Source organism: Hoplias malabaricus, chromosome 8 (genome assembly GCF_029633855.1).
Source record: "Hoplias malabaricus isolate fHopMal1 chromosome 8, fHopMal1.hap1, whole genome shotgun sequence".
Lineage (NCBI taxonomy): Eukaryota > Metazoa > Chordata > Actinopteri > Characiformes > Erythrinidae > Hoplias > Hoplias malabaricus.
Window position 1 is genome coordinate 25,932,866 of NC_089807.1, and position 18,838 is coordinate 25,951,703.

At 37.0% G+C, this 18,838-nt stretch overlaps 1 protein-coding gene across 1 annotated transcript in view; it reads right to left on the minus strand.

Moving 5' to 3' along the window:
- The window catches only part of lhcgr (luteinizing hormone/choriogonadotropin receptor), a 56,501-nt gene extending 38,536 nt beyond the window's left edge, over nt 1-17,965 (minus strand). Inside the window, exon 1 of the mRNA XM_066678470.1 lies at nt 17,648-17,965. Coding sequence (XP_066534567.1) covers nt 17,648-17,805 — 158 coding nt within the window. The 5' untranslated portion in view covers nt 17,806-17,965. The remainder of the gene's footprint in view (nt 1-17,647) is intronic.
- Between the last annotated feature and the right edge of the window lie 873 nt (nt 17,966-18,838).

Sequence of the window (18,838 nt, forward strand, 5' to 3'; positions counted from 1 at the left end):
GTGCTCCAGTAAAACGTTGCTGTGTCCCACTAATCACATTGTGATGAAAAGTCTATTTTATAGTGGATTGCAAACTGGATTGTAGAACTATGAATCATGCCACACTATTGGCACTCCATTTCCATTACATTTTTTTTGCATGGAGTAATGGACATTGGTAAAAATTTTAAAGAAAGTCAGCAAAGCAACAGACAAGGTAAAAATTTCTCATAGCGATATACCCAATACCAGTATCTGTATTCACTCATCTCTAGTTTAAAGACCTATTAAATTAGGAACTGCACAAACTTAGTAAAACAATTCTCTCACATTTTCTCTGTCCGTGTCTGAAATGGCTCCTTATTCACTATTCCCTATAGTACACAATACAGTGTACTTTCACAGTGAACTGAATTCAGAAGGGTAGTGAATGATTTTGGACACTAACCCATTTGGGTTTTTAACAAACAATGCAGTGGATTATGGGAAATCAGCTATCTGCTAGTGTTCATAGGTTGTGCCATACTTTCAGTGGTGCATTGTGGGATTGCTTGAGTGCACTGAAAATTGTCCACTATGTTTCAGACACTACTTCAAAATGTCAAAATCCGAAACTACTGTGTTTTCAAAACTCCAGTCTCTGTAAATGGGTAAAAAAAAAGGTCTTGGTTCAGTATGTTATGATCTTTTTCCCCCCTCAAACATACCACTTCACCTTAAAGTTTTTGAAAATACACAAATGAGAGAACAGTATTTCTCCACAAATGTAGAATTTACTTTTAAGGCAAACATTTCTTCAAAAAGTCATTTGGCTGCTCATATACTGTATCTTTTCTTAAAGAACAGTGTGATGGTTGTAATAAATCTAGTAAATGGGGGATGTTGCTTAAATTGTACATTAATAGTGAAGAAACAAACCTTTACACATGACATTGATTGGCCTGATGTCCTTGACTAACTCCAGCTCTTATCAAGCCTCAAGGGTTTTGATATATCAGAGAGAGGAGATGATTTAAGGCTCTCAAGGACATGAAGCACACCCACACAATTTCTCTCACTAGGCACTACCATTTTTTGCTCTGCTAATAAGCTGGATCCTGTGGTTGACCAAAGAAGCATGCGGTTTTGGCAAAACAACTTGACCTCACTCCTCCAGATACTTTAGACAAATGTCCAAAACCCCCATACTGGCCCTTCACAAAAGCATAAGAAGGTGTTATATCTGTCCAAGCAATATGAAAGGCAGATATGTGGGACATCTGAAAAAGAAGGGGTGGCTAGAAATAAAGTTTCAGTTAGGTGCCCATAGCCCACCAAACCAGGGCTATGAGTGGTGTTAGTAATAAAATGCAATAGCCTTCAATTCTTCAATAGTCAGAATAGGAACAGATAAATGTTGTTAACATGAGAACAGAAAGAGAAGGTGAAAAAAAACATGTTTTCCACAAATGACTGGCTAAATCCAAGCAACTGTCTCTGCACAAGTGTATATTCTTGATAACTGAAAAACAGCAGTGTCACTCAGCATTAACAAAAACACACACTGAACCAGATTCAGACCCTACCAGCTGCTAATTCTACAACAAAGCAATTTCAAAGTCCAAGCCATTTATTAATTCATGTCCATAAAACAGCCTTTATGTCCAGAGGTTATTTGCTGCCATAGCAGCCTCTACTGATCTGGAATGGCAGAATATTGCTGCGAAGATTTGATTGCAATCAATCTCAAGAGTTGTGTTAAGGTCAGGTACTGATGATGGATAACAAAGACCATCCAAAGTCACTTTTCCACCACATGATACCGGCCCTACTCTGCTTTTGGTACCAGATACTGTGTTTTCCACTGCAGATATACCCTCTGAATGTGACATAATCCTAAACACAACATACAGAAGAACAGTGGAGTATATCAAAGTGATTTGGGTGTTTGTTACATCAAAGAGACAAAGTCTGTTTTAAAACGTCCATTCAATCTAAAACCAATGTTCCCTCTCTAGATGCCACAAGATGGGATCCCATCTAAACCAGTTCTACTGAGAGTGAGTTAATTTGCACCTTAAGCATCAGAGAAGTTTTGCTAATTTTTCCACCATGACCATGAGTGAGTCGGTGTCATTTGCTGGTTTTGTCATGAGCAAAAAACATGGTCAGAGCTACTCTGTTCCCTGCTTCCAAGCCAGCAAACCTCTCCTGGCTTTGAGCAAGAGGCAACATCTTCCATCTGATAAAGTCTGATAAGGCCTCGTGGAGGCACTCTGCTGGCATAACGGGCAGATTCATGATAATCAAGTGAGTCCAGAGTAGTTGATGGGCCAGTATTAGAAGTGTAGTACCAGCTGTGCTCCTAGAATGCTCAAGGAGAGTGTGGATAACAGGACTCTTTGTATGTTGCTGAAGGCGAACTTGTCTTTTATTTGTTACTCGAGTTGTTTGGATTTATAGCACTTTCTGTCAGTTAGTGCTCTCCCAAATTTAGAGTCAGTTCCATCTTCAGCAAAAATAAGTCATTATTACCCACCTGAGGAGCAGGAATAGAGAATCAACATTTGAAGATCCCTTTGTCTTTGTTTTCCTTCTGTGAGCTGAGAGAAATGCCTAGAATACCAGGCAGACACCATTAGTTATTTTTTTTATTATTATTACAGGTACAGCACAGTAAATTGACCAGTGTTAAATCAACACTATTAGTGTTATTTTAACACTGAGAGTGTTATATTATTACACTAATAGTGTTAAGTTAACACTAATAGTGTTGATTTAACACTGGTGAATTTACTGTGTGGGGCTTCATAAACACATCAGGCCAGTTTTGAGCACACAAACAGATCAGAAAACTAGTGAGTAGTGAGGAAACATCCCCAGAACTTTATATATAAAAAAAGTGTTTTATGACTAAAATTTTGATTGTCACCTTTAACGGAAGCATGTTTAACCATTCAGTTTTGTTGAATGTCTCCTTATGGAGCTTGAGAAAATTGAGTTTTTAGAAAACAAGTTCACAGAAAGCAGGCTAGTATTTTTCTCCTGTTATTCTATCTAGTTGCTAGTGTCAGTGCTGCAAGGGCAGACCTTCCTGCTGGTAACAACAGGATGTCAATGGGAGTCCTGTAATTTAAAGAGAAAAGTTATGCAAGTGACTTATTTGTCACAAACTACTGCAGCAGAAAACAGCAACAACCAATCTAGTAAACTGATCATAAACAATAGCACATACACTGTCAGAAAAACTGTCACTGTGGTGGTATCCTTTACTGAAAATATTCTCTACCTTTAATTGGAAATCGTAATCTATCATATACCATTATATTCTATTTCACCTCCATGACTTATATTATGTTCTTAAATTTTACACAGCTGTATAATTAAAGATTACAAATATTCACCTCTCCTTCTGTAAGAGAAGTGTAATGTACTTTTAGGGAACAAATCTGGACTTAAAATCAAACGTAAAAAATTTACGTTGTTTGTACATTTAGTGACCAATAACATACATCTAACATAACTTTTTTTTAGTACAATACTATGCAAAAGTTTTAGGTACTTAAGAAAATTAGATTTATTTTTAACAACTAATGTTTTATCTGCATTTTGGCGTCTCCTCCACATGAAAACAGTAAAACAGCTTATGTCACTGAATGGAGGTTTTTGAAAACATTCTCCAAGATGGAGATTTTTTAAAATGCCATTTTCACTGTCCTCGTGTGGATGAAAGAAAACTGAGGTTTTCAGAAATGCTGATGTCACACATTTGTCTCTGGCTGAAATTGAAACATCTCCTCACTCACTGTATAGTGAATTATGCAAGTCATAAAACTACAATGTATATACATGCAGATATGACTAGATTTCAGATTCCAACATAGGAATAGATATAAATAAATATGAATGTTGTTGCATTTGAAATATATTATGGGCTATTAAGTTCTAGATCCAGTAATTTCATGACTTGCATAGTGCACTACATAGAAAGTATGGAGTGATGTTGATTACACCACTGTGTTTCTCTCATGCTTCTTGGTGTTTTGATGCCTCTCTTAAAGAGGTACTACAGCACTTGCTGGACTGGCATGTTAATTATAAAATTTTTAGAAAGGATAAATCTTCTAAAGGTGTGGGAGTGGCTATTTTTACCAGAGAAAATCTTGAGTGTTCTGTTGCGAACAAAATTCATACCAAAACAATTTGACTTAATTGTGCTGTAAAGATTATGCTATCAAACAGCGTTTTTTGTTTTGTTTTTTCCCATAGCTGTTTGCTATATATCTCCATCAGCCACTGCCTGTACCCTCACAGCCCTAGGCAATATCTTAGCCTCCTTTATCAGGTCAGAATTTGTTCTTTTAGGTGAATTTGGATATGCTCAAATCACCTGTCAAGTTTTGCTGCAATTTGACTCTTTAAGTCTCAATCAAATCATACAATTCCTACCAGGTATGACCCCTGAATTACGGAAAAGGCCAAACTGATTGATATTATTCTTACAAATCCCCATATTTGTATCAGACTGGTGTATTTAGTAGTGATCTTAGTGATCACTCCTTTACTGCCAGTGCACAAAAAAATTGCCCTGTTAAAAAACCTTCCCAGATCAATTATAAAATATATTTTAAATATTTTGATATTCAAACCTTTTTACCTGATTTATTTAATGTGAAATGGTCTGAAATTAGTCTGATTCCTTTCTATAAATGATGCTTGGAGTCTGTTTTGCTATCTGTTTGGTGCCTATAAGCAAATAAGGATTAAAACAAGGAATAGCTCTTGGTTTGATCATGAGCTTGTAGTGCTTTTACACAAAAAAATGCTGCTTGGCACAAGGCACGGACATCTAAGGCCCCTGCAGATTATTTAGCATTTAATCAAATTAGGAATAAAGACACACAAGCTGTTAGAAAGGCCACAGCTAATTATTTCAAAGTACAGTTCTCCCAACACAAATCTTGAAAACAGGCCTTCTGTTCAGCTTTCTACATTGCTTAACAAGGATGACCTTAAAGTCAGTGATAAAGTGTGTATGGTCAACATTTTTAATCAGCATTTTATAAAAACTGTCTGTAAAACCCCCCTGCATATCTAATACCTCCCCATTAGACATGCTGCTCAACCTAACCAAGTTTTCTTACCCAACCCTGCCTGCTAGGTCCCAGGGCCCTAATCATAGTTCCACCCTGCAGGCTGTATTAATGGATGAGGTAGTAGATGAACTACGTAAATTAGATACTAAAAAACCAGCAGAGTCTGATGAACAGCCCCATTTACATTGATCCATCCATTATCTGTAAGCGCTTATCCAGTTCAGGGTCACGATGGGTCCAGAACTTACCTGGAATCATTGGGCGTAAGGCAGGAATACACCTTGGAGGGGACACCAGACCTTCACAAGGTAACATACACACTCACATCTATGGACACTTTTGAGTCACCAATCCACCTACCAACATGTGTTTTTGGACTATGGGAGGAAATCAGAGCACCCGGAGGAAACCCAAGCAGACACGGAGAGAACACACAAAACCCCTCACAGACAGTCACCTGGAGTGGGAATCGATCCCACAACCTCCAGGTCCCTGGAGCTGTGTGACTGTGACACCGCCTTCTGCGTCACCGCGCCACCCTGCCCCATTTGCAGACCTTTTTAATCTGTCTCTTTATACTGCAGAATTCCAAAAAGCATGGAAAGCAGCTCTAGTAAGTTCCCTTTTTAAGGTAGGTGATCACACAGACCCTGATTGTTACAGACCAATCTCTATATTACCTTGCCTATTAAAGGTGTTTGAAAAGCTCATAAATAAGCAATTTATAAATTGTCTGGTTACCTTTAATATTCTATGTGATACTCAAGGGTTTAGATCAGGTTATGGCTGCGTTACTGCTACCCTTAATATTCTTAACAATATTATTTCTGCTTTAGATGCTAAACAATATGGTGCAGCAATATTTATTGACCTGGCTAAAGGTTTTGTATACTATCGACCACTTGTTTCTTCTTGGTATGTTGGCCAGCATTAGAGTTACAAGTCATTCCTTGGTGTGGTTTTCTATCTACCTTCCAAATAGGGTGCAGCGAGTTAAAGCAGAGCAAATCCTCTCAAAGCCTTTTTATGTTACTAAGGGTGTACCTCAGGGTTCGATTTTAGGCCCAACAGTATTTTCAGTATACATAAGCAATATTGCCTCTTCCATTGTAGATACATCTATACATCTTTACGCTGATTATACATTTATTTATGCTTTTGGTCCCACCTAAGAGGTAGTAATTAACTCACTTCAAAATAACTTTCTTAGGGTGCAAGAAGTTTTCTTTCCTTAAATCTTATGATAAACACTACCAAAGTTACGTGGTTTGGCAAGAAGGGTTTTATACCAAGGCCAGACGAAAATATCACTACTTCAGAAGGCATAAAAATAAATCACAGAATACCAATACTTGGAAGTCTGGCTTAGAAGGGATATTCGAAGACGATAGACAAAGGGATATTCGTCTATCCCTTTCGGTCATTCTCTACCCACATTAGAAAGCTGCAATCTAAAATTTGCTTCTTATATAGAATGTGTGCTTCTCTGAGTCACTCTGCCAAATTAAATTTAGTGCAAATGACTATTCTGCCTATGTTAGATTATGGTGATGTCATATACTGGTCAGCCTGTAAAAGCCTCCTTCAAAAACTTTATTTTTTTGGATGTACTTTATCATTCTGCTATCCAGTATGCTATTAATGCACCTCTTAAAACACATTACTGATTGCTTTATTCGTCTGTCACTTGGCCATCGTTACACATCCACTGGACTATTCATTGGTAGAATCTCATCTACAACACCCTTCTAGGTCTGTCCCCTCCAAATTATGCCATTTGCTGGTAATTTTTACAGTTTATAATACTGGTACCACCCTTCAGATCACATCCCCAAATTGAACTCAGTGCTGGTATTGTCCACATTTCAGTCTGCTGCAGCCAGAAACTGGAAATCACTGCAAAACCTACTGAGAATGCAAAAATGTATTCCTAGGTTAGTTTTTAGGAGATCTATTACAGACATCTTAACTACTAAATGCAATTGTGGTAAAGCTGATATGCACTGTTTTTTTTCACTGCCTAGTAATTTCATTTTGATATTTTATCCCTCACTTTTATTGTAAATTTTTGTATGTCCATATGTGGCTGTTGTGTATTTTTCAAGAGGCTGTGCCTTTTGCCAGGCTGGTATTGTAAATATGAAGCTGTCCTTAATGACTTGCCTGGTTAAATAAATGTAAAAAAATAAATTAATTAATTAAATGAATGAATAATGCAGCCATTTCCATATTCGTCTGGATTGAGAATGTGCTATAGATCATTCTATACAGCACCTTTTTGAAAAGGTTTCTATATGGCCCCTAAAAGGGTTCTTCAATTGTGACAAGCTTGACATCGTAACAATAGAAGAACCCTTTTTGGTGCCATATAGAACCCTTTTCTAAAACGTACTTATATAGAACTGTCTATATAGTACATTCTCCATCAGTCTGAAGAACACAATGCAAAAAACCCTTTAATCATGCAAAAGGTTGTTCATGTGTTCAGGGTTATATATAGAAGCATTTTCTGTTGCGACATAAAGGCTTTACAGTCTTTATATACTTCCACTTTTATATACTTTGACAAGTGAGTTTTTTTCCACATAAAATATACAATTCTTTATTTACACTAATTTATTACACTAATTTTGTGGACATCCCATATGTTAAGTGAATTCAGATGTTTTATTGAGCTCACATTGTGGGCATTGATATTCAGTGGTATAATCTCCACAGAAACAAAGTAAATAAATTTAAGATGAACATAACCATCTTAAGCTGGCTATGATACCTACGTTGAACATAGCATTGGTCAGTGGAATCAGTGGAAAGTTCTCTGGAATGATGGGATGCCTCTGGCAATGAGTAAAATCCAGGAGTTATTATCCAGTATCAGTACAGGAGATGTATATTCTGTAACCAGTTTATGCATGGTGTGTAACCAGTACAGGTCATGGTGTGTCTAGATCCTACCCAGAATCAGGCAGTAATCCACCAAACAACATGGGACTCTGGATTGTGCTATGAAACTGGCACACCTGGATGAAACCCATGCAGACAGAGAGAAAATATACCTAATTTAGGACTTCAGAAACCTGGAGCTCTGTGACAGCAGTGCTAAGGCTGTGCACCTGTTGTCTTGTTATATTAAAGATTTCTACTTTATCACAAAGAAAAACCCCAAGGACATGATTAAACATGCCTGGGGAAACCATGAACTGTTTGTTTTCCATTAATGAATATGGTGAAATTTAGCATTCCCCTGAATGTGGCAGATTTAACACCTTTTCAGAAATAATGAACAGCTTTTTCATGTGCTATATTTTGTAATACTCTTTACTCACACTGAAAAAAGAACACAGTAGAAGCTTGTTTGAATCCAAGAGACCCAGGCGACTTTCTTTGAAGGGAGGAATTGGAATAATTCTGTTCAGAACCTGAAGTACAGGACTAGCTGTGTGCATCAAATAGAGAGGTCTGTTCAGATCTCATGAGATTTCATTCTGTGCCTCTGCTCTTTTTAGCAGAATCACACTACACATTTTTCTATTATCATGGGGATCTATGAGCTATCAAAATCACCTCAAGTGGGAAATGTCCTATATGGTCAATACTTTGATACATATACACCCATATACCCACTGTCCATTCTCTCATTGACAGTTCTCTCATCCGCTTCATTAACCACAGAACTACTTTATAGTTGTACAATTACTCCAACAGCGCTGAACTACAAAGTGCTCTTCTATGGTCAGTTCAGCTGAGAGTTGGACAGTGAGTGTAGCATTAAGGAGGTGGTCATAATGTCATGGCTAATCTGTATACTGCATCGAAATCGACATTCAGAACTTCTAATTGACATAATCTTGTCTATATTGATTATACCAATTATTTTAAATGTTTTTTTTTTGTATTCTGTTATGTTCCCACTGTGTTTTCATGTACTGTCCCTTTAAAACCATGCTATCAAGCTGTAGGCATGTGATTCTGCCCCTATCTGCCACATGGAAGCAACCTAAATGCAGAGACAAACCAAGCAACTCGAGCAGCTCATACCAAAGAACACAAGAACACAAAACCTTGTGTTGTGTTTTGACTATAATTAATAAGACACTGTACAAACAGTCAAATGTAAACTCTGAGAAAAAAACTGTTTCAGGGACCAAAGCACAATCATACACCAAGTGCTCAAAAAACAAGAGAGGAACAAGCTCCCAGCAACATTAGAAAAAATATCCCAGCTTTAACACTGGAGCATATTTACGTTACAAGCCTCGTCACTGAACCGTGAGGGTCAGAAATACAAAAACAAAATAATCGTTCATTAATCGTAATCGTGGCAAAATGTACAGTTAATCATGATATTGATTTGCGCTCAAATCGCCCAGCACTAAAACTGTATATCAGTGGTTCCCAAAGTGGGGGATGGCCCCCTGGGGGGCTGGAGGGCACAGGGCTATTGCTGGAGTGGCACAGCTTCATCCGATACATTTGTGATGATTTGAAGTGGTGTATAAGACTCAGGAATAATCATCCTTCATCAATACCTGATCTTACTAATGCTCATGTGGCTGAATGACACCAGCTTTTCACAGACATTTTCTAGCCTAAGTTTTCCCAGAATAGTAGATCATTACTGCAGTGAAGGGGAACAAATTACTATATAAATACCCTTCGTTAAAAAAAGAAATGTTGGATGAGCACTTGTCCACAGACGCTGGCCAATCTGTGTTGTTCTGATCATTAATAGGACACTAAAAATGAAATATTGTTTTGATAAATATTTAACTGAGTGAAAGTGAGCCGGTTGTGTTTGAAATACATCAGATATTATTATTTGTTTGCTCAGGGCAACCTTATTGAGATGCCATCTTATTTCATAAACTCATTGCACCATGCTATTTGCATAATGACTAATTTGTTTTACTACTCACCCAATTCATGTTGCCTTTCCCCCTAGCACACCCTCTTTTATAAATGCATTCTTGTTCTATCCCTTTGCTAACTGCCTATCATTGTTGCTGTTGAATGGTGTTCCTAAAACAGCTGGGCAGTACAGTAAAAACCTATGTAAACATTACATTATGTAAATTAACATAAACTCAGTCAAACCAGTTAATAAGAACCAGAAGTCATAACTAGAAGTCATTAATTCAAATGTAGGATTTACTTAGATAAGTATTTCATGAGCTACTTTAAGGACAAATCATTTTTACCACAGGAAATCACAAAATTTATGAAAGTAATTACAGCATTTAGTTTTTTATTTTATTTTATTTTATTTTATTTATTTATTTATTTATTTTTTATAAAGGGCAACTTAAATGTAGTCCCTGAATGAACCCATTTATGCTCCATGGTGTGGGTCCACCACATTTGGGCAGTCATGTTTAAAACTATTTATACTGCGTTCCATTTAACTTGGAATTGCGGATAAGGGAATGATGTCACACTCAAGCTGACCATGTTCCAGTAAACATTCAGAAGATCCTATGCTCTAGGTTTTCATTGTTAGCTTGTTGGCGTTTTAGCAATACCAGTTAGCATTTTTAGCAATATCAGTTGGCATCAGCATATCATGCAATAATTCGCGCATACAAACACCACGGAAATATGTGGACATGTAACAGCTGGATATTATTGGGTGTGCATGACTTATTTAATGAGACACAAATAGAATCGCTTATAAACTATATGACAGTAATTTACAGTAACTATAACACTCTGTTAATATATGGACAGCCATCTTGGACACAGGAACACCACATTCAGAGAGAAGATTCTTTTTGCTTAATCCCTGTTTATAAGCAATATTGCCTCTTCCATTGTAGATACATCTATACATCTTTACGCTGATTATACATTTATTTATGCTTTTGGTCCCACCTAAGAGGTAGTAATTAACTCACTTCAAAATAACTTTCTTAGGGTGCAAGAAGTTTTCTTTCCTTAAATCTTATGATAAACACTACCAAAGTTACGTGGTTTGGCAAGAAGGGTTTTATACCAAGGCCAGACGAAAATATCACTACTTCAGAAGGCATAAAAATAAATCACAGAATACCAATACTTGGAAGTCTGGCTTAGAAGGGATATTCGAAGACGATAGACAAAGGGATATTCGTCTATCCCTTTCGGTCATTCTCTACCCACATTAGAAAGCTGCAATCTAAAATTTGCTTCTTATATAGAATGTGTGCTTCTCTGAGTCACTCTGCCAAATTAAATTTAGTGCAAATGACTATTCTGCCTATGTTAGATTATGGTGATGTCATATACTGGTCAGCCTGTAAAAGCCTCCTTCAAAAACTTTATTTTTTTGGATGTACTTTATCATTCTGCTATCCAGTATGCTATTAATGCACCTCTTAAAACACATTACTGATTGCTTTATTCGTCTGTCACTTGGCCATCGTTACACATCCACTGGACTATTCATTGGTAGAATCTCATCTACAACACCCTTCTAGGTCTGTCCCCTCCAAATTATGCCATTTGCTGGTAATTTTTACAGTTTATAATACTGGTACCACCCTTCAGATCACATCCCCAAATTGAACTCAGTGCTGGTATTGTCCACATTTCAGTCTGCTGCAGCCAGAAACTGGAAATCACTGCAAAACCTACTGAGAATGCAAAAATGTATTCCTAGGTTAGTTTTTAGGAGATCTATTACAGACATCTTAACTACTAAATGCAATTGTGGTAAAGCTGATATGCACTGTTTTTTTTCACTGCCTAGTAATTTCATTTTGATATTTTATCCCTCACTTTTATTGTAAATTTTTGTATGTCCATATGTGGCTGTTGTGTATTTTTCAAGAGGCTGTGCCTTTTGCCAGGCTGGTATTGTAAATATGAAGCTGTCCTTAATGACTTGCCTGGTTAAATAAATGTAAAAAAATAAATTAATTAATTAAATGAATGAATAATGCAGCCATTTCCATATTCGTCTGGATTGAGAATGTGCTATAGATCATTCTATACAGCACCTTTTTGAAAAGGTTTCTATATGGCCCCTAAAAGGGTTCTTCAATTGTGACAAGCTTGACATCGTAACAATAGAAGAACCCTTTTTGGTGCCATATAGAACCCTTTTCTAAAACGTACTTATATAGAACTGTCTATATAGTACATTCTCCATCAGTCTGAAGAACACAATGCAAAAAACCCTTTAATCATGCAAAAGGTTGTTCATGTATTCAGGGTTATATATAGAAGCATTTTCTGTTGCGACATAAAGGCTTTACAGTCTTTATATACTTCCACTTTTATATACTTTGACAAGTGAGTTTTTTTCCACATAAAATATACAATTCTTTATTTACACTAATTTATTACACTAATTTTGTGGACATCCCATATGTTAAGTGAATTCAGATGTTTTATTGAGCTCACATTGTGGGCATTGATATTCAGTGGTATAATCTCCACAGAAACAAAGTAAATAAATTTAAGATGAACATAACCATCTTAAGCTGGCTATGATACCTACGTTGAACATAGCATTGGTCAGTGGAATCAGTGGAAAGTTCTCTGGAATGATGGGATGCCTCTGGCAATGAGTAAAATCCAGGAGTTATTATCCAGTATCAGTACAGGACATGTATATTCTGTAACCAGTTTATGCATGGTGTGTAACCAGTACAGGTCATGGTGTGTCTAGATCCTACCCAGAATCAGGCAGTAATCCACCAAACAACATGGGACTCTGGATTGTGCTATGAAACTGGCACACCTGGATGAAACCCATGCAGACAGAGAGAAAATATACCTAATTTAGGACTTCAGAAACCTGGAGCTCTGTGACAGCAGTGCTAAGGCTGTGCACCTGTTGTCTTGTTATATTAAAGATTTCTACTTTATCACAAAGAAAAACCCCAAGGACATGATTAAACATGCCTGGGGAAACCATGAACTGTTTGTTTTCCATTAATGAATATAGTGAAATTTAGCATTCCCCTGAATGTGGCAGATTTAACACCTTTTCAGAAATAATGAACAGCTTTTTCATGTGCTATATTTTGTAATACTCTTTACTCACACTGAAAAAAGAACACAGTAGAAGCTTGTTTGAATCCAAGAGACCCAGGCGACTTTCTTTGAAGGGAGGAATTGGAATAATTCTGTTCAGAACCTGAAGTACAGGACTAGCTGTGTGCATCAAATAGAGAGGTCTGTTCAGATCTCATGAGATTTCATTCTGTGCCTCTGCTCTTTTTAGCAGAATCACACTACACATTTTTCTATTATCATGGGGATCTATGAGCTATCAAAATCACCTCAAGTGGGAAATGTCCTATATGGTCAATACTTTGATACATATACACCCATATACCCACTGTCCATTCTCTCATTGACAGTTCTCTCATCCGCTTCATTAACCACAGAACTACTTTATAGTTGTACAATTACTCCAACAGCGCTGAACTACAAAGTGCTCTTCTATGGTCAGTTCAGCTGAGAGTTGGACAGTGAGTGTAGCATTAAGGAGGTGGTCATAATGTCATGGCTAATCTGTATACTGCATCGAAATCGACATTCAGAACTTCTAATTGACATAATCTTGTCTATATTGATTATACCAATTATTTTAAATGTTTTTTTTTGTATTCTGTTATGTTCCCACTGTGTTTTCATGTACTGTCCCTTTAAAACCATGCTATCAAGCTGTAGGCATGTGATTCTGCCCCTATCTGCCACATGGAAGCAACCTAAATGCAGAGACAAACCAAGCAACTCGAGCAGCTCATACCAAAGAACACAAGAACACAAAACCTTGTGTTGTGTTTTGACTATAATTAATAAGACACTGTACAAACAGTCAAATGTAAACTCTGAGAAAAAACTGTTTCAGGGACCAAAGCACAATCATACACCAAGTGCTCAAAAAACAAGAGAGGAACAAGCTCCCAGCAACATTAGAAAAAATATCCCAGCTTTAACACTGGAGCATATTTACGTTACAAGCCTCGTCACTGAACCGTGAGGGTCAGAAATACAAAAACAAAATAATCGTTCATTAATCGTAATCGTGGCAAAATGTACAGTTAATCATGATATTGATTTGCGCTCAAATCGCCCAGCACTAAAACTGTATATCAGTGGTTCCCAAAGTGGGGGATGGCCCCCTGGGGGGCTGGAGGGCACAGGGCTATTGCTGGAGTGGCACAGCTTCATCCGATACATTTGTGATGATTTGAAGTGGTGTATAAGACTCAGGAATAATCATCCTTCATCAATACCTGATCTTACTAATGCTCATGTGGCTGAATGACACCAGCTTTTCACAGACATTTTCTAGCCTAAGTTTTCCCAGAATAGTAGATCATTACTGCAGTGAAGGGGAACAAATTACTATATAAATACCCTTCGTTAAAAAAAGAAATGTTGGATGAGCACTTGTCCACAGACGCTGGCCAATCTGTGTTGTTCTGATCATTAATAGGACACTAAAAATGAAATATTGTTTTGATAAATATTTAACTGAGTGAAAGTGAGCCGGTTGTGTTTGAAATACATCAGATATTATTATTTGTTTGCTCAGGGCAACCTTATTGAGATGCCATCTTATTTCATAAACTCATTGCACCATGCTATTTGCATAATGACTAATTTGTTTTACTACTCACCCAATTCATGTTGCCTTTCCCCCTAGCACACCCTCTTTTATAAATGCATTCTTGTTCTATCCCTTTGCTAACTGCCTATCATTGTTGCTGTTGAATGGTGTTCCTAAAACAGCTGGGCAGTACAGTAAAAACCTATGTAAACATTACATTATGTAAATTAACATAAACTCAGTCAAACCAGTTAATAAGAACCAGAAGTCATAACTAGAAGTCATTAATTCAAATGTAGGATATACTTAGATAAGTATTTCATGAGCTACTTTAAGGACAAATCATTTTTACCACAGGAAATCACAAAATTTATGAAAGTAATTACAGCATTTAGTTTTTTATTTTATTTTATTTTATTTTATTTATTTATTTATTTATTTTTTATAAAGGGCAACTTAAATGTAGTCCCTGAATGAACCCATTTATGCTCCATGGTGTGGGTCCACCACATTTGGGCAGTCATGTTTAAAACTATTTATACTGCGTTCCATTTAACTTGGAATTGCGGATAAGGGAATGATGTCACACTCAAGCTGACCATGTTCCAGTAAACATTCAGAAGATCCTATGCTCTAGGTTTTCATTGTTAGCTTGTTGGCGTTTTAGCAATACCAGTTAGCATTTTTAGCAATATCAGTAACAGCTGGATATTATTGGGTGTGCATGACTTATTTAATGAGACACAAATAGAATCGCTTATAAACTATATGACAGTAATTTACAGTAACTTTAACACTCTGTTAATATATGGACAGCCATCTTGGACACAGGAACACCACATTCAGAGAGAAGATTCTTTTTGCTTAATCCCTGTTTGAACCAGAACAGAGACAACAAATGACAGGCAGCCAATCTCAGTGCAGTCCATGAAGATTGTGGAAATTATGTGGTGATGTGATGGAGTGGTTAGATCATTCATTCATTATCCAGTTCAGTGTGTCTGGAATCACTGGGTGCAAGGCAGGAACACACCCTGGAAGGGGCACCAGTCCTTCACATGGCAACACACACTCACACATTCACTCACACATCTGTGGATGCTTTTTTGAGTAACCAATCCACCTACCAACATTTTTTGACTGTGAGAAGAAACCAGAGCACCTGGAGGAAATTCACACAGACACAGGGAGAACACACCAAACTCATCACAGACTGTCAACCGGAATGGGTCTCTAACCCACAACCCACAACAGCAAAACTACCTGTCACACAACCTGTGACACTACCCGTGGTTAGATCAGTATAAGATAAATTCTTAGATCAGTGGTACTCAAACTTTTTAGACCAGGTATCACCCATTATCAAACCAAAACCTCCACATACCACCTATCAGCCATTGTTAGGTGTGTGTTTTTGTTATTAGGTGTATATATGCATTGACTGCTGACATCAGGCTGAACCTACCCATGCAATGAAGTTATGAGATCAGTGGGCTTTAAATGCAGATTTTATTATGGCATTCGTTTTATTACGGTACTTGGTCTTGGTCTTGTTATCCCTTTTGCAGGCGGTAATCAAAATTAGTCACCAATTTTGTGCTTTTACAATCCACACGCTAGCACTGAAGGATGCTCCATCTATTTTGTGAACTGGGGTGGCAATATTCTTTATTGTGGAATTGCACTGCTTCAGATTATGTTGCTATTTTTTGCAAAATAATTTCATTTAAAAATAATTATGAAAATTCTGAAACAGATGATGTTACTTACACATAAAAACTTTAGATTTCCAAAGACTCAATAAGACATTTTCTGGGAAGGTAGTACATTTTCAGATTGTGCTTTGCATACTGGTACATGTACCACAGTTTGAGAACCACTGACTTGGATAAACCTTCTCTAGATCACCACGTTACCCTGTTTGTTGATGATCAATGCACCAACTCTCATTTATCTAATATGATGCACCACTCTCTGAATATTTAATATGAGTTTTGCCTTTAAATGTAATTTATTCCCATCATTAAAAAGGTTAAAAATATAAGCTTCATTAACAGGCTTACAGATTCCTTTGTACAGAATTAGTGTTACTTTTAACAAAATAATTACATCAACTGCAATAAAAAATATATGACCAAAAGTTTATAGAAATGTACGGTAATTTGTGAATACAAGGTGCACTAATTTAGAAAACAAATACACACCTGTGCACTCACAGGAGATCTGCCTGAAAGAGTGTAATGAAGGGGAACAAAATTAAATGAAAGGAGACTCTCTGAATCAGCTGAACATAATCTTAAAATGCACAATGGGAAGCATCAGTGGGAGGAATATAAAACCCTTAAGCACTGGGCTGTACAGTGGAACTGTGTTTTCTGGAGCTCCATCTAATAACTTATAAAATGTTAGTGTTGCCTTTGTGATCCTAGTCATCAAACATCAGTTCCTTACCTTCTGTAATGGCTAAATGGCCATCAAATCCTCATAATGTTCTAAAATCTAGCCCCTTCCCAGAAGAATTAAATGCTAGATAAACTCATTTGGTTTATCTGAATATACTCAAGGCTTAATTACTACAATTAAGCAGTAAATGAGAACTAAGGGCTGGATCCTTAGACAGAATTTATTTATGATATATTTAGATTTAGACTAAAGAATTTCCATTTGACAGTATTTTTAGACTATGATCAGGCTTGATCTGGATTAGGTCTAGTCTACAGTTTGCTTGGATCTCTTCACAAGGGTGTGTAGTCTAGGACTAGTGATTAATAGATTTAATGATTAGTAATCATAAGTGTTAAATCCGTAAATGGTGCTTTATAATGGATTAAACTGCTGTACATTGATGACGTTTGTCATACAGTCTTATCCACAGTAACTTGCAATTGTAATCATGCTAAGATGTAAGATATCAGAATTATAACTCTTGCCCAAGGACTCTTATTGGACTACTGAGGTTGCCTGGGTATGGAACAGCACCCCAGTTTGTCGACCCCCGCCAATGTAAATAAAACATTAGCTCGGACAGTATTAGTTTAATTAAACTCACAGGTGTTGCTCGGCACTGTGCTGGGCAGCTGCTCTCGCCTCGGTGGCTCGGTTGCAGCTGATGCTCATGTCTGAGCAGCGGCAGATCTGCGGACACACGAAATGCAAAGACGCACAGTTGCGCACCAAGAGCGCCACTATCCAGAGAGTGAGCCTCATTCTCTACAATCTTGCCTTATTTCTTCAAAACGACCAACTAGAGTTGCATTTACTTTCTCGACAATGTGCCACACTTTCACATGGTTTCCTCTCCGTATCCTCACTCGTCCTGCAGTGAAATGGAAGAACAGAGACCGGACCAGTGTCGGGACACAGCGAGCCGAATTATGTGAATGGACAGAGGCGCATGTTCAGATCTGAGGGTGAATAAGCTCCCCCTATGGGATGCAATGGACTCGTCATGCAAAAAACGGCACAGGGTCATAGTTGACAGAACTTGAAGGGGAAGTCCTCCGATTTTTCAAAAGTCTATTGCTGATATGTGAACATCCAGAGTGGTGAGATATATATATATATATATATATATATATATATATATATATATATATATATATATAACTGCTTATCCTGAACTGGATAAGCAGTTAATGATAATGTATGAATAATATATTTATAAAACACACTATTTAAATTTTATTTATCTGAAATTTACTTTGAAAATGAATTGCCCTGCTGGTAAAAAATCATCGCAGAATATTGTTTGGATTCTGGCAACCAGTGGGTGAGATGCTATACCAACACTAGACCACCAAAAACCAACAAATACCAGCATAAAATGCATGAGGATATTGGGATGAGGAGACAGAGCTGCAGAGCCTGAAGCTGTTTCTATCTTGGCACAAGGCAGAGGAAGGGATAATTCATTAGGTATGAATAGATGCTAAAACATACATGAATTTAAAAAAAAATATATATAAGATATAGATATATACACACACAAGTGCTGGTCATAAAATTAGAATATCAAGAAAAAGTGAAACTTGTATATTATACTCATTCATTACACACAGACTGATATCTTTCAAGTGTTTATTTCTTTTAATTTGATGATTATAACTGACAACTAACGAAAACCCCAAATTCAGTATGTCAGAAAATTAGCTTATTCTGAAAAACCTCAATATTGAAGACACCTGGTGCCACACTCTAATCAGCTAATTAACTCAAAACACCTGCAAAGGCCTTTAAATGG